Source organism: Canis aureus, chromosome 37 (assembly GCF_053574225.1).
Source record: "Canis aureus isolate CA01 chromosome 37, VMU_Caureus_v.1.0, whole genome shotgun sequence".
Classification (NCBI taxonomy): Eukaryota; Metazoa; Chordata; class Mammalia; order Carnivora; family Canidae; genus Canis; species Canis aureus.
The window spans coordinates 3588295-3604951 of NC_135647.1; the positions used below are offsets into that span (position 1 = coordinate 3588295).

At 44.1% G+C, this 16657-nt stretch overlaps 1 protein-coding gene across 1 annotated transcript; it reads left to right on the plus strand.

Annotated features, from left to right (window-relative positions):
• The first annotated feature begins 5540 nt into the window (after positions 1 to 5540).
• LOC144306849 (uncharacterized) lies at positions 5541 to 11598 on the plus strand. The gene is made up of 3 exons (XM_077886466.1): positions 5541 to 5924; positions 6794 to 8588; positions 10885 to 11598. Exons 1-2 carry the CDS (start codon positions 5665 to 5667, stop codon positions 6879 to 6881), a joined length of 348 nt encoding a protein of 115 aa, XP_077742592.1. The 5' UTR covers positions 5541 to 5664; the 3' UTR covers positions 6882 to 8588; positions 10885 to 11598.
• The last annotated feature ends 5059 nt before the right edge of the window (positions 11599 to 16657 follow it).

Consider the following 16657-nt stretch of genomic DNA (forward strand, 5'->3'; position numbering starts at 1 on the left):
AGAAGTCTCCATAATGATAAAAATGTTAATTAACCAGGAAGATATAAAAACTAAGATATAAAAACTTAGATATGTGGGATCCCTGGGTGGCGCAGCGGTTTGGCGCCTGCCTTTGGCCCAGGGCGCGATCCTGGAGACCCGGGATCGAATCCCACGTCGGGCTCCCGGTGCATGGAGCCTGCTTCTCCCTCTGCCTGTGTCTCTGCCTCTCTCTCTCTCTCTCTCTCTCTCTGACTATCATAAATAAATAAAAATTAAAAAAAAAAACTTAGATATGTATATAATAATAGCGTAGCCTCAAAATATATAAAGCAAAGAATGACATAACTAAACAAACCAATTCAAATCATAGTGAGAGATCTGAAAACACCTCTCTCAGTAAGTGATAAACCAATCAGACACACACACAAACTCAGTAAATATGTGCAAGTGTTGAACAATGCAGTTAAATAAAATGCCTAATAAACATATAGAGAACATTGCCCCCAATATCTACAGAATATTCTTTTCAAGAATACACAAGTCTTTTACACAGAATGATGATATGCTAAGCTATAAGGCAAGTCTCTGCAGATGCCAAAATCATATATAGTGTGTTCTCAGACCGAAGCATAATGAAGATAAAAATCAGCAAAATAATCATAAAATTGCCATGTTTTAGAAATTAAGAAATAGCTTCTGAATGAGTGCTTTACTTTGAGTGCTCAAGTAAAAATGAGAGTTTTGGAAAACTTGTTTTCAGTGTGGGGCAGCTCATTTGCAGCCCCATGGTATGTCAAGGCCTCCTGGTACAGAAACTGGCCTAGTGGTCATGTTGGTCACATTGAGAAAGGGCAACTCTTTCAGCTTATTTGATTGACTTCTCCGTTTCTGCATCAATGTCTCATTTTCACATTATTTTAGCTTTGCAGCATGTTTTGAAAAAGCTTCATCAAGATAAGAAGCTTTTGCACAGCAAAGGATACAGTCAACAAAACTAAAAGACAACCTACAGAATGGGAGAAGATATTTGCAAATGACATATCAGATAAAGGGCTAGTTTCCAAGATCTATAAAGAACTTATTAAACTCAACACCAAAGAAACAAACAATCCAATCATGAAATGGGCAAAAGACATGAACAGAAATCTCACAGAGGAAGACATAGACATGGCCAACATGCACATGAGAAAATGCTCTGCATCACTTGCCATCAGGGAAATACAAATCAAAACCACAATGAGATACCACCTCACACCAGTGAGAATGGGGCAAATTAACAAGGCAGGAAACAACAAATGTTGGAGAGGATGCGGAGAAAGGGGAACCCTCTTACACTGTTGGTGGGAATGTGAACTGGTGCAGCCACTCTGGAAAACTGTGTGGAGGTTCCTCAAAGAGTTAAAAATAGACCTGCCCTACGACCCAGCAATTGCACTGTTGGGAATTTACCCCAAAGATACAGATGCAATGAAACGCCGGGACACCTGCACCCCGATGTTTCTAGCAGCAATGGCTACGATAGCCAAACTGTGGAAGGAGCCTCGGTGTCCAACGAAAGATGAATGGATAAAGAAGATGTGGTTTATGTATACAATGGAATATTACTCAGCTATTAGAAATGACAAATACCCACCATTTGCTTCAACGTGGATGGAACTGGAGGGTATTATGCTGAGTGAAGTAAGTCAGTCGGAGAAGGACAAACATTATATGTTCTCATTCATTTGGGGAATATAAATAATAGTGAAAGGGAATATAAGGGAAGGGAGAAGAAATGTGTGGGAAATATCAGAAAGGGAGACAGAACATAAAGACTGCTAACTCTGGGAAACGAACTAGGGGTGGTAGAAGGGGAGGAGGGCGGGGGGTGGGAGTGAATGGGTGACGGGCACTGGGGGTTATTCTGTATTGAACACCAATAAAAAATAAATTAAAAAAAAAAAGAAAGCAGGTGGGGTGAATTCTCTTTTACTGCTCTCTTTCATCCAAATTATCAAGGCTATTCTTGTACATCTTCTCTTCAGAACTGTAAGATCAGTTTATCATGCTCCAGCATTCATGTTTTTTAATACAAAAATTGTATCAGAAAAAATTATTATTATTATTATTTTAAAGATTGTATTTATTTATTCATGAGAGACATAGAGAAAGAGGCAGAGACACAGGCAGAGGGAGAAACAGACTCCCTGCAGGAAGTCCGATGTGGGACTCAATCCCAGGACCCCAGGATCATGACCTGAGCCAAAGGCAGATGCTCAACCACTGAGCCACCCAGGTGCCCCAGAAAATTTATTATTAGCAACTTTATCCACATCTATTGGGTACTGGAAAGATTCTAATGAGGGAAATGGTGAGGCCTGCCCTAATGGAGCTGGAAGTGCCAGAGGAAGGGCACAGGGAGACACTACAGAGATGTCTGTTATGAAGACTTCACAGTTCAAATGCTCAAGGAGTTTGGAAGGATTGTGAAGTAATTGAAATTATTTTCTTTGATGACCCCGCTCCCCAGGATTGGATTACCTCCCCTCCCGCGGCCTCTGTGCATACTGCCAGGTGATGAGTCGCTTATCCAAAGAAAGGAAAATAAGACTTACTATTCCCAAGCTGTGGTTTTTCCTCTTTCTTTGTGTGTGTGTGTGTGTGTGTGTGTGTGTGTGTGTGTCTAAATTGTGTTTTGAGGTTGTTAGAGGAAATTAAATCAATCTTTTGATTTTCCTTGTATACAAGCAAATGAGTAGGCTAATAATTATACTTTTTCAAGTTATTACTTGACAGATCATTATAGCTTTAAAAAACTGCTGTTTTTAGCTGGAGCTAGTAATTGTTCCCATTAAAATTATTTTAGTTATGTAAATAACTATTGAAAACTATCTTCCTCTATGTAATATATATTATAAAAAGAAGTGTATAAGATTTAAATAAAGAAAAACAAGAACATTTTACCAAGGAATATAAAAGAAGACTAGAGTAAATGGGAAAACATAAGTTCTGTGGCTAAAACGATCAACTCAGGAAACAAGATATGTTGATGAGGATATGGAGAAAGAGGAACCCTCTTACACTGTTGGTGGGAATGTAAGCTGGTGCAGCCACTTAGAAAATAGTATGGAGATTTCTCAAAAAGTTAAATATAGAGCTATCCTTTTGCACTACTAGGCATTTATCCAAAAGATACAACCATAGTGATCCGAAGGGACACCTGCACTCCAATGTTTATAGCAGCAATGTCCACAATAGCCAAAGTACAAAAAGAGCCCAGATGTGCATTGATAGATGAATAGATAAAGAAGATGTGGTGTATATATATATACAATGGAATGTTACTCAGCCATGAAAAAATGAAATCTTGCCACTTGCAATGGCGTGGATAGAACTAGAGGGTATTATGCTAAATGAAATAAGATAATCAGAGAAAGACAATTATCATGATTTCACTCATGTGGAACTTAAGAAACAAAACAGGATCATAGGGGAAGGGAGGGAAAAATAAGACAAAATCAGAGAGGCACACATCATAAGAGACCCAACTCTAGGAAACAAACTAAGGGTTGTTGGAGGGGAGATGGGTGGGGGGATGTGGTAACTGGGTGATGGGAATGAAGGAGGGCACGTGATATGATGAGCATTCTATGCAACTGATTCTATGCAACTGATGAATCACTGAACTCTACCTCTGAAACTAATAATACACTATATGTTATTTATTTATTTTTTTTAATTTTTATTTATTTATGATAGTCACACACACAGAGAGAGAGAGAGAGGCAGAGACACAGGCAGAGGGAGAAGCAGGCTCCATGCACCGGGAGCCCGACGTGGGATTCGATCCCGGGTCTCCAGGATCGCGCCCTGGGCCAAAGGCAGGCGCTAAACCGCTGCGCCACCCAGGGATCCCCACTATATGTTATTTAATTGAATTTAAATAAGTTAGATTTTTTTAAAAATTATGTTCTGGACAGAAACATTCTATGTTGTACCAATCTCTAAATCCAGTGAAATCTCAATAACATCTAAAAATTCATTAAGGGTCCATCAAATCAATAATAAAAATGTAAACAATGACAAAAATTTAGAAAAGATATGAATAGGAAATTCTCTAAGGAAATACAAAAATGGCTAATAAAAATATTAAAAATTTAAATTCATTAATAGAGTGTACAAGATAAATATACAAGGGGTCATTTGCAGAATTATTATCATTTTAAAAATTAGAAGAACCGAATATCTGTCAATTGTGAAATAGTTAAATTTATTAGAGTAGATCACATTAAGTAGTGGTTAAAAACAATGAGTTGGGGGGCCTGGGTGGCTCAGTTGGTTAAGCATCTGCCTTTGGCTCAGGTCATGATTCCAGGGTCCTGAGATTGAGCCCTGCATCAGGCTCCCTGCTTGGTGGGGAGCCTGCTTCTTCCTCTCCCTCTCCCACTACCCCCTACTTGTGCTCTCTCTCTCTGTGAAATAAATAAAATCTTAAAAAAATACAATGATATATATCTATATTTATCTACCCAAAAAGATCTATAATGCATATTTTTAGAAGAATTGAGTTGCAAGAAATACAATGTTATCACTTTTATGTTGAAATAACATTATATATAATTGTGTGTGTGTGTGTGTGTGTGTGTGTGTGTGTCTAACTCGAAGGAAGACGATCTGGAGAGCTTATGTTATCTATTACTAGGGAGCAGACAAGCTAGAAGCAAGCAGATTATGGGATCCTCCACTTCTTACCTAATAATACACTTTTGTGTGGCTTAAATGTGTTACAACAAGAATGCACTTCTGTACCTGTTATGTAATTAGGAAAACAGAAATATCAGTATGCATACATAACAGACTAACTCAGCTTTAATATTTTAAATATTCTTTTCCAGTTTTATTCAGTATCTCTATTTTTATCTACTAGTTTATATTTTCCTGGATATGTGTTTCTCATATTAGTATTTGTACATATTTGTACAAATAATTCTTAGGCTTCTGTAGTATTCCATATTCTGAATGAGCCATAACTTTAGCTCCTCTATTGTTGGACATTAACCCATCTTATGAAGAATATCATCCACATTACTTTTCTCATGGTTTTGAATTCGTGGATTGTTGAATGGAAGGATATGAACAATTGTGCTTTGGATAGCATCTTCTCAATCTTCCAGCGAAAGTCCAAGCCAGTATAACATTTGGGCAGTTTCTCAAGCTCTACTTGCTTATACGTGAACTCCCATGGCTCTCCATCCTGTTCATTCTGCAGATGTTCCCCACTCGCTTGTGTGCAAATCATAGTCATATACTATTTCTCTTCTAAAAATTCCTTCAGTACCTTTAGGGTGATCATATTTTCTAAAAAAAAAAACAGCAACAACAAAAAATCTTAAAATTATGCAGGGCTTTTATGTGTTAACCTAATGTAAGAAAGAAGACAACTCTGCGTCCCGTTATGCTTGTATCATTCTAGCATACAGAATGAAAATCAGCTAATTTACCCAATAACATACGTAACCGAGTAGAACATGTATTTTCCCCTGAGAACTCAATACATCTATTTTAATTTGCAGAAAACGTGCCTTGAAGAGTTCTAATGTTCCGGAGCCCGCACGTCCTGCAGGGGTCCACGGACAGAACAGCGCAGGTGCATCCGGAAACCGCAGTGAGCGATGCTGTCGACAGGTGGCAGGAGAGGACCGCATGACGGCCGGGCGCCCGCTCCGCTCCCCGGGACCCCTGGGTGAGCTCTGGGTGCTGCTCCCTGCGCCGCCGCGACTTGCACGACCCCAAGCGGCCGCTCGCGCTCGCCTCCTCTGGCGCCTCCGGGAGCAGAGGGCATGCTTCTGGATCCGCAGTGGTCGCTCCCCGAGGCCGGGCCGGCTTCCCTTCCCGGGCCTGAGACCCCGGTTCTCCCAGCGCCTTGCAGGCTGCAGGTGTGCACGCTTCACCCCAGCGCTGGGGTGAGTCAGGACCCCACGGGGCGGGGCAGGAGGGTACCGCTGAACAGTTCTGCGCTGGACGCAACCTTCCCCTCTTTGAGAAACAAAACAAAACACCTAAGGCATTCATCCTTTACAAGAGAGTCCCATGAAGTGCAGTCTTCCCTGCTTTCAAATCAAGAAAAAAAAGTTGAAAAATATTTCAGTGGGAGAAAAAAGAAAGATTTACTTATTTATTTTTAAGATTTTATCTCTTAAATACATAAAGAGTATTTATGTAGATAGAGAGAGGCAGAGACATAGGCAGAGGGAGAAGCAGGTGCCCTTTGGGGAGCCCGAGGTGGGACTCAAATCCCAGGACCTCCAGATCATAACCTGAGCCAAAGGCAGATGCTCAACCACTGAACCACCTATGCACCCCAGAAAAAAAGAAAATTAAAACGTGCTTTCCTAGCTCACCCAGGGAACCATTCATCCCCCCATATAGGGGACCCCACACCACCCCTAGAAACTGAGCCCAGGACCCTTCCTGTTCCCAGGCAGTAAATTTCCTCCAGCCTGGAATATTTTGCTCAAATAATTCCTCAGGGGCACTGTGAGCCCTGGCCTTCACCGCCCAAGACCTACTGACTCCTGGCTGCTGCTGGGGCACCCTGCTGGCTTTGGCTCCAAGGCCTCCCTCCCACTATCAGGGCAAGCGTGGGCACTCTCAGGGTGGTCCCTCTCAGAGACGAATCCTCCGGGTAAGCGTGCAGGTAACAGTTGAATCAGACCCCCAGGTCTAGGAGTAAATGTTTATTTTCCAAGAAAGTAATCTCAGATTTTAAGAAGGAAGAGTGATTTTTCCTGACTTGCCTAATGTGGCATTCAAACTTTTTTTTATTGGCCAGAACCATGTTACCTCTTGTCTGGGACATCATCACCTGGCACCCTCATGCCACCCGTCTTCGCATATCGTGCATCTTTGAGCCAAGTTAGACTAAGAACCAGCAACACGTCTGAGATATTTCCGTTTTAACGAACACTCCCTCCAACACACAGAAGCCAGGCTCCCTTAACTCTGAAAGGTCATCTTGTAAAGATTCGATTATTAGGTTTCTCCTCGGCCTCAGTCTATGGGAGGCTGAGAAATTGATAGCTTTATTCTCTTGTTTACATGAAAAACCAAGATGAGAGGATTGTGCTGCTCTGGAGTCACCACAAATATCACACGATTGAAGGCGTAGTCCGGGTGAATGTGTGAATAGTAGTCGCATAGTCACAGAATGGTGGCCCCACCCAATAATCCCAGCTAAAGGAATGAAGGAGGGGATTTTTGTCTTTTTTGAGTCACAGATCTACCCAATCTGGATCCATGAAGACCTTGTTCCTACTAAAACAACATTTTTGAGCTGATCTTTCAGTGGTTGTGATTGACTTAAGCAAATGGGATGTAGTTAGCAATAAAAACTTTCATTTCTCCCTTTTGCACGAAACAACCATAGGACTAGGGTTAATTTGCCTCCACAAACTAGGTCAGGCAAATTCTTATAACGCTAGGCAATGAAGCAATGTTTCCGAGGGCCTCAGGCCAGTATTTCTCTGGAAAAAAATGGAAATATCAGTGGCCTCCCAGTCCGGGAACATTCTATTGCCCTCTGGATAGACAGACATTATTAAGTATGCAGTTCAACCAGACATTTGGGACACAGTGAGCAGACGGAGCATTTCTGACCATTGAGGCCATGAGTCCCAGCTGCCCTCACCCCACCAGCTGCTCACGTGCAACTCCATGGAACTTGCAGGGAATTCTGAAAGTGGCACATGCCTGAGAATCAAGAATACGTTCCTCATGTCATCACTGTATACGTTTTGACCAAGTGTTGATGAAGCCAGATGGGTTATTCTTCAATAATATCACCCAAGGAATGCAGCCCTTGTGTTCCCGCCCCCAAAGAGAACCATTTGGAACTTAAGCCCTGTTGGGAATTGACCCTTCCCATCAAGAGAAGAAAATACCAAAGCGCAGTCTCCTCTCCCATCAGTGAGTCGGGGCAGAAGAAAAAACTGGCAGATTAAAGAGTAAGAGCGGTGCTGCAAAGTTGGATCAGTAAAGGGAGAAATCCATCCCAGGATCAAACTTCATCCAAGGCCGATCATTTGCAAAGCTCATTAGAGAACCAAGAACTCCTTAGGCACATAATTGTATAGAACATTCTGAACTTGCAGTGCTATACCACAAGGAAGAATGTTCTTTTTTTTTTTTTTGGAAGAAAGAATGTTCTTTGATGAGCCATCAGGTAGTGCTAGTGTTTTTCCCAGCTCAGCCCCCAGCAGAGTAATGTTGGACACAGAAGAGGCAGAGGCCAGATAGCCAGAGAGCAACAGAAACCCACATCACAAGAGTTTTTGTCACCACACCCAACCAAAGGTTGTTGTTTTGTTTTGTTTTGTTTTGTTTATCAATTTCTGCTGGGAGCAAATGAGCAATCCATATCAGAAATTCACAGGGCCATGAGCAGGTTTTTGTATGTAATGTTCAAAGTCACTGCGGAGAAACTCGTATCCAGCTCTTGTGTGGATTCTGACTCCCACACTAAGTTCTAGACACTTGTGATTTGTGAATTCTCGGGTGCTGGTGGAAGAAGTGATGCCTTTAAGGGCATCTGCCTCACGCCTATGATGAGTTTCTGGATCTCAGCAGAGGTAGGTCAGGTGGGGTGAGCAGCGGTGCCCTATTATGGTCTCCCTCCAAGTGCTACCCTGTCCCATTTCCTCCGCACGCCTCCTCCTGGGCCCCTTCTAGATTCCACTGAGCTTTTTCTTTCTTTGCATCTGTCCAGACCCCAACCATCCTCAGCATGCACCTCTTGGGTGCTTCCAGCCTGCAGCTGTCTGCACATGCATCTCTCTCCTCTCTCCTCCCCTCCCCCACCATCTTCCCACCCCGCTGAGCACCTGCTGGAGTGTCCATCTTGTTATGGCACTTAGTCCTTCTTTTCTATGTGTCTGTAAGCTCTGCAGGTCAGGGACTGTACATATCCCTATGGTCATACTGCCTCGTACAGTGACATTTTCAATGAATACTTATGAGTAACAACAGTTAACATTTATGAAACTACTAAGTGTCAGGCACTCTGTTAAGCATATAACATACACTGCTTCTTAAAAGATACAAGGAAGGTTTTCTTGTCTTTAAGCTTTATTTTATTTTATTTTTAAAGATTTTATTTATTTATTCATGAGAGACACAGAGACAGAGGCAGAGACATAGGCAGAGGGAGAAGCTGGCTCCATGCAGGGAGCCCGATACAGAACTCAATACCAGGATCCTGGGATCACAACCTGAGCCAAAGGCAGATTCAACCACTGAGCCACCCAGACACTCCTATTTTATTTTATTTTTAAGATTATTTATTTATTTGAGAGAGACACAGAGCGAGAGAGAGCACGAACAGGAGGAGGGGCAGAGGCAGAGGGAGAAAGAGGCTCCCCGCTGAGCAGGGAGCCTGATGTGGGACTCAGTCCTGGCACTCCAGGATCATGACCTGAGCTGAAGGCAGACACTCAACTGACTGAGCCACCCAGGCATCCAAGGAAGGTTTTCTTATCCCTATTTTACCAAAGAGGAAATCAAAGCCCCAAAAGTTAGTTATCCTACTTGCCCAAGGTCACAACACCTATTTGGATCCAGAAATTGGAACTTGATTCTTCCTGCATAGGAGGCCCGGGTCCCAACCCCTCACGAGCAGCTTTGCCAGTGGATGGACTGGAGGCCTGTAGTATCTCTCAGTGGCTACGCACTTCTCTTCTGCCCTCTCTGCCTTAGCACCATGCGAGGTCGAGGGAGGTGGTTTAAGTGTTCTAATGGGTCCCAGGACTTTTGCAAGGATTGATGGCAGGCATGTAGCTGGGTCCCTGGGAATGGGGCACACAAGCTGCCTTTTGTTGAGGAATTGGGGCAGATGATTGAAAAACTATTCTCTCTCCACATCTGCTTTCTCCCCACGAGGTTGTTGTTGTTGTTGTTTTTATATAAGTGTCTGGGTTTAAGGACACATGTAGATATTTCCCTTTCCAGCTGCAGCAAGAACTGCATGGATGTTTCAGATTCTTGGGGTTCTCGAAGATGGGTCATGTCAACAATGCTGTCCTCCTAGGGTATTAAGGAGTATTAAAAGATTTTATTCAGAGGATCCTCCTGCCATATGGTGAGTTAGAAATATGATTCATCTTAGTGCCTTCCAAATTACAAATGGAAGATCACAATAATCCTGAATACTAAATTACCACGATTTAAGACTAATAGTTCATCCAGGGCTTCTATTAGATTTCAGTCAGTATGCTCATTTTTAAATAAGCATTATCTCATTTAGTCACCAAGACCAATCCCCTAGAAGACAGTATTCAATGGGGGTGCCTGGGTGGCTCAGTCAGTTAAACAGGTGACTCTTGGTTTCAGCTCAGGCCATGACCTCAGGGCCCTAGGATGGAGTCCTGCGTTGGGCTCCTCCCTCTACCTCTCCCCCATCCAACCCCTGCTCATGCTCTTTCTCTCAAATAAATAAATAAAATCATAAAAAAAAAAAAAGACATGTAGGAGCACCTGGGTGGCTCAGTGGTTGAGTGTCTGCCTTTGGCTCAGGACATGATCCCAAAGTCCTGGGATTGAGTCCCACATTGGGCTCCCTGCATGGAGCCTGCTTCTCCCTCTGCCTGTGTCTCTGCTTCTCTCTCTGTGTCTCTCATGAATAAATAAATAAAATCTTTAAAAAAGACAGGTATTTATTAATTGTATAACCTGGTTGTACAATTTTTTTTTTTTTACAACAGTTACTTAACCTTTACTGGGCTTCAGTGCCCCAGCCTGCAAAATGGGGATTGTAATGGTACCTGCCTCATAAGGTTGTGATGATGCTGGATTAAGTATCCACAGAGAAGACTCAGCCCAGTGCCTAAGACAAAGTAAAACTCATTCTGTACCCTCATTCCCATTTTACAGATCAGGACCCTGGGCTCCAAAGACACCTGCCCAAGTTCACATAGTGAGAACCAAACCTAAACCTCGGGACGCCTGGGTGGCTCAGTGATTGAGCGTCTGCATTTGGCTCAGAGCGTGATCCTGAAGTCCTGGGATCGAGTCTCACACCGGGCTCCTTGCATGAAGTCTGCTTTTCCATCTGCCTCTCTCTCTGTCTCTCATGAATAAGTAAATAAAATCTTTAAAGCAAGCAAGCAAACAAACAAACCTAAACCTCAAAGGGAAATCCTTTTACCACTCTGCTGTACTACCTTGCTTAATTGTTGGTTTTAAATTAAATAAGTTAATTATTTATGCTGTGTCTTTTGTCTCCTGTGTCTATGGTGTCTGGAGAAGAACTCAAGCTGAAGCATAGGGCTTCCAAAGACCAAGGGCAACTGATACATCCCTCACTGGCCATCCTGCAGCCCTCGATGGTGGATGGAGGGGCTGAGGGGCTTTGGATGAATCCATGAATGTCCATCACCACTATTCCAATAAAGCCTTGCTCCGGTTGGAGTGACCCTGAGTCCTCCTTTGCTCAAGCCGGTCTGGATCGGTTCTAGTCTCCCTGGCCTAATTACCAAGAGTGCCCTCTCATTCTCAAACGATGTCAGTTTAGACGATCAATTATGTGATCACCCTACCCACAGGTGGTATCATCTTCAGCAAATAAAGGGCAGCATGTTCTCATAATCTTTTGGCTCCTTGCTTGTGTTCAGACTGCCAGTACCCATGTCTTGCACACCTGGATTTTCCCCCTACCCCTTTATTGCATGATTGCTTTAAGCTTTGTTCCTCCCTATTTCCCCAGCTACTTCTGGTTTCACAGTCTTGGTGGTGGCCTGGGGCTTAAGGATGTTAAATGGGGCCTCTATCCTGGGTCCACCGCTCACTGGCTGGCAAAATAATTCACCTTTCTGTAAGACCTACTTCCTTGTCTGCAGAGGGGAACACTAGGCCAGACTTCACATGGGTGTTATAATAGGGCGCTCAGTGCATCTCAGCCGCCTGGGAGTCAGATTAGTCAGAAAGAGATGATGGGTCAGCCCAGCTAATGAGACAGGATGCCCTTCCTGGTTTTGTCACAGTTATCCCTGCCAGGCACAGGGATACATGTATACATGTATACATCACATGAAGCCTGGTGAAGGATCCTGGGACTACGATGCAGAAAAATCTTTTTGTTGTTGTTGTTGTTTTTGGTAAACATCTTTTTTTTTAAATTTATTTATTTGAGAGAGAAACAATGGGGGGGGGAGAGAGAGAGCGCATAAGCAGGGGGAGGAGCAGAGGGAGAAGCAGGCTCCCTGATGAACAGGGAGCCCCATGTGGGGCTCAATCTTAGGACCCTGGGATCATGATCTGAGCTGAAGGCAGACGCTTCACCAACCGAGCCACCAGGCACCCCTAGAGAAGATCTTCATAGAGTATATCACTCCTGTTCAACAAAGTAGAAGGCTGAGCTTACAAGCCAGGTGCAGTCTACTGGTATCAACTGTGAGCCAAAGTGCCAGCCCCCTGCCCACACCTGTCAAGCTTTCTGGGATTCAAGTGCTGCTTTTCACAAGGCCTTGAAATATGCTCAGCTTCTAAGAAGCTACTATGAAAATCTCAGAGTATTTGGGTTGCCTCCCTAGCAATTCATGGAGCCCTGATTCTGTGTCCCCCACCCCAACCTGGTTTCCCAATATGGTGCCCCTTGCTCTGGACTTGTCTTTGCAATCTCTGCTATGCCTCATCTTTCAGAGAATTGCTCTCTGCTTGCCATGACTGTGGAGGTAGGAAAATTGAGCATAAGTGTGGTGGACAGGTGTTGGTTTTGTCTTCCTATTACCCACTTTCTCCTCTCTTGATAAGAGCACTTAGAGTTTTCCTTGCTGAACCACACCCTCCCACTCTTTGAGTGGGGCTGACCCCTTTCCTCTACTCCATCAATTGGCACATGATTGGGACCTCAGCAGTCAGAGCCACAGCAATTGGCTCATGGAGACCACACATTTCACTTAAGCCAATGAGAAGTAGTCCTGAGATTTTTGCTGGGCTGATGGGGCAAGAGGTGCTCCTTCCTTTGGGGTTACCAGGACAGTAGAGAGTTACTGGAGGCCATCTTTGCCACCCAAAGATGGAGCAAGCACAGAGAAAAACCAAAGCTGGTGAAGGAAAGAAGACAGATTTAGGATAACATTGTTTTGGCACTCAATCTAGCTGTGCTTGAAGCCAGTCCACCCTGGGTACTGAGGCAATTAAATCCTCTTTTATGCTCACACCATTTTAAATTAGGTTTCTGTTACTTGCAAACCCAGAAAGTCCCAGTTCATGTAAGTAACAGGGAAATGTGTTCTCTCTCTCAAAGGGCTTACATTTTAACAATAGACATGTCTTCAGCCCAAAGAAATTTGAATTGGTGTGGTAGACTGTCAGTCACTGGGGTCAAGCCAAGGTGGCCAGAATATTCTCTAGTCGGGTTGGGAACTAGGAATGCTCAAGATTGCACCCCTACCAATGACTGTCTTGTGTGCCTGGCATTGAGACTGGCCCAGCGTGAAGGGCTGACCAGGTGGCCCAGGAGAGCACCTTGGCCTGTGAGGCCTGAGGTCATAGCCAGCCAGGGTGATCTGTCCCTGCAAGAACATTTCTCACTGAAAGCCACACGGATTGTGTGTCCTTGTCATCAGCAGGAGCAATCCCCACAGTAAGAGTTAGGAGTATTACTACGTAAGGATCAGTCAAGGTGACAGCTCATCCTAGAAGTGTCATCTCTCATCCTCACTCTGTTTCCTGGCATTCCCATGTTCAGCATTCAGACAGGCAGCTGGACTTGGCAGGAAAGAGTCTATTTTTCTGAAAGTTAAAACTGCTTTCCCAGCTGGCAGGGGGAAAGGGAAGAGCAGGTCACATACCACACCAACCTTCTTTTCTTTCTTTTGTTTCCTTTTCTCTCTCTCTCTCTAAGAGTGGCTGTCCTCCTTGTTTGCTTTGAAAGAAGATCTCTCTCTGAAGGCAGAGAGACTGGGCTCCCCCACAGCCCTTCTCGGTGGGTGGGACCCAGTGAAGAATGCAAGGATGAGAAACAAAATCAAATCTCAGGGGATGGAAAGAATTCTTTTCACATGCACATCAATTACATTCATTAATGGCTCACAAATGAGTTCAGACTCATTTTTTGATCCGTGGGATGGTTTGAAATTGAGCTCCAGAAACAGAGCCTGAGAGCAGGACTCATGTGTAAGTGATTTATTAAGGAAATGCTTCCAGGGGGAGCCAAACAGAGAAGGGGAAGAACCCAAGCGAAGTGCCACCTCCGGCAAACTCCTAGCCTCAGCCTGACCCCCAAGGGATCCCTAGTGGGAGAGAGGGGATGTTTTGCCTCAGAGTGTGTCCCCATGCAGGGCAGGGATGCTGGGCTTTCAGACTCCCTCACAGGGCAGCTGGCAGTCCCTGGTTGTGGATTGCCCTGGAGGAAGGAAGACAACTTCTCCCAGGCCTCTCTTGCTCTCTGCATTTATGAGCAGAATGACTCTGTAGATCAGGGGCAATTAGGAGCCAAAGCACACAGCAGTGGTGGAAGGAGCAAGCGACACACAGATGTGTAAAAGGATACAGGGTATCTGGGATGGGCACCAACAGTGCTTACCAAAGACTTATCATGAAGCACTACAAAATGTAGCATTGCTGGCCTCACCCCTCTGGAGAAGATTAACCAGCCATGGAGACACCCTTTCTTTCTTTGAGAACCACTGCCATCACCTCCTCTCCCCACCCCTCCACCCCCACTCCCACATGCACACACATCAACCTTTCACAGCTGACTTCACTTGCCTCCATGACCACACCAAGTCAAGAAGATTCTTTCTGCTGAGATTTTGGTCTGGAGACCGAGAGAATCATTTCCAGTCTGGTTGTTGGCCTGGACTGGGGTGGTGTAGACTTAAGAAGTGGGGTTGCCATTGCGGGGTAGCCAAGCTTGGACGTAGGCCCAGGAATGCAGAGAAAACCAATCCACAGGGGAAAAGAAGAATATATAACCAGACTAATAGCTAATAAAGATTAAGTGCTGACCCTGCGCTGTTTTCACATGGATGAGCTCATCCCTCCTCAACAGAACTTGTGGGGTAGGAACTATAGCTGTTCTTGGCCAAGGTCAGGGCCACTCATGTCTCAAGTGGTGTAATAAAGGTCATCCAGCTTGAAGAGGTATAGTCAGGATTCAGTCCTCTGGTTTAAACTCAGCCATGCACTGCCCATGAAGCCAGGAAGGCAGCTGAGCGCTCAGAAGCCCAGATGAGACTCAGCAACAAGCGAAGGCCAGTGTTGCTCTCTCCCTCAGACACCTGCTCAAAACTGTTGTCCTATCATCTTAAAATACCTACCTTCCCCTTGCTTTAGTAAAACAACACTTGGGTTACGTTTATGGGGATTGCTGCAGCTTGCAAGGAAAAAACTCTTAGGGAGGACACCTGCTCTTAATGACATGAGAAAAGAAATGAAGTTTATTTTCAGCTCGTTCTGGCTCCAGAAGTTCCCTTTCCTATCCTATGCCTCCGATCGGGCACATAGGTATTTCACCCAGACTGGACTCTTGGGTGTCATAAGGAGTGACTGGTTGATTTAGAGAGAGCAGGAGCAGGGGGAGGGACGGAGGCAGAAGGAGAGGGAGATTCTCAAGCAGACTCCCACTGAACACAGAGCTCCCCTGGAGCTCCATCCCACAACCCTGAGATCACGACCCGAGTTGAAATCAAGACTGGGACACTCAACAGACTGAGCCACCCAGATGCCCCAACTCTTGCCTGTACTAAGAGAAATTTTCAACTTTTCATGTCTGTGGGTCCTGTTCCTGGACTCACAGGCTCTCTTTCTGCCCCGAGCATGCTTGTACATTTGCATCATTAAAAATAAATAAATAAATAAATAAATAAATAAATAAATAAATAAATAAATAACCAAAAAGGTCCATTCCAAACACAAAGATAGGAAAAACAAACCTCACTGGTTCCCATAAGATTAAAGCTGTAGAGCCTCGCACATACTAAAAACTAAAGATAAAATTGATAACTTTCTGGAATGTCTTTTCTTCTTGATGATTTGTAACTCTTTATGTAAAAACAAAACAAAACATATATAACCCCTCACTAAATGTTCCTTCCCCAGAGCATTCTCTTCTTTGTGAGGAGTGTGTATCCTGGGCAGCTGTCCTAACTTGGGGTCAAATAAAACTCCTTTCCTTTCTCTTTAAAATTTCTAAAAGTTCTGTTCATCTTGTGTCTACAGATGTCAGAACAGGCAGTGCCAGGGCGATGCCACATTACCAGCCAGAGGGGCCTGTAACATCTTCACCAGGGCCTCATCTTTGCCATCTCTGAGTGTGAGAGTAAAAGTCTCTCCCAGGAGAGAAAATCCCCCAAGGGATGAGCCCTTTCAGGTGGAGGCAGACAAGGGAGAGGCAAGGAGGAACCCCTAACTCTCAAATTGTCAAAGAAATTATGCTTTGTGTTGTGGATTCCAACAGAGTGGCTTTATTTTCTTTCTCCAACTGTGAGAAGAGCCAGCCGAGTTGCTGTCTGCCCAACAGGAAAACCCTAGCAACAAACGTAGTGCAAGAGAGAGAAGATAGCACAAGGCTGATTACTTCGTTTTTGGTTTAATAAGAAGATTCTGTTTCCTATAATAGTCATATTCTACAGCCAATGCAAAGAATAGAATTTCCTAATGCAAACACATGTTTTAAACTTTGTAGAGGATTAAACAGAAT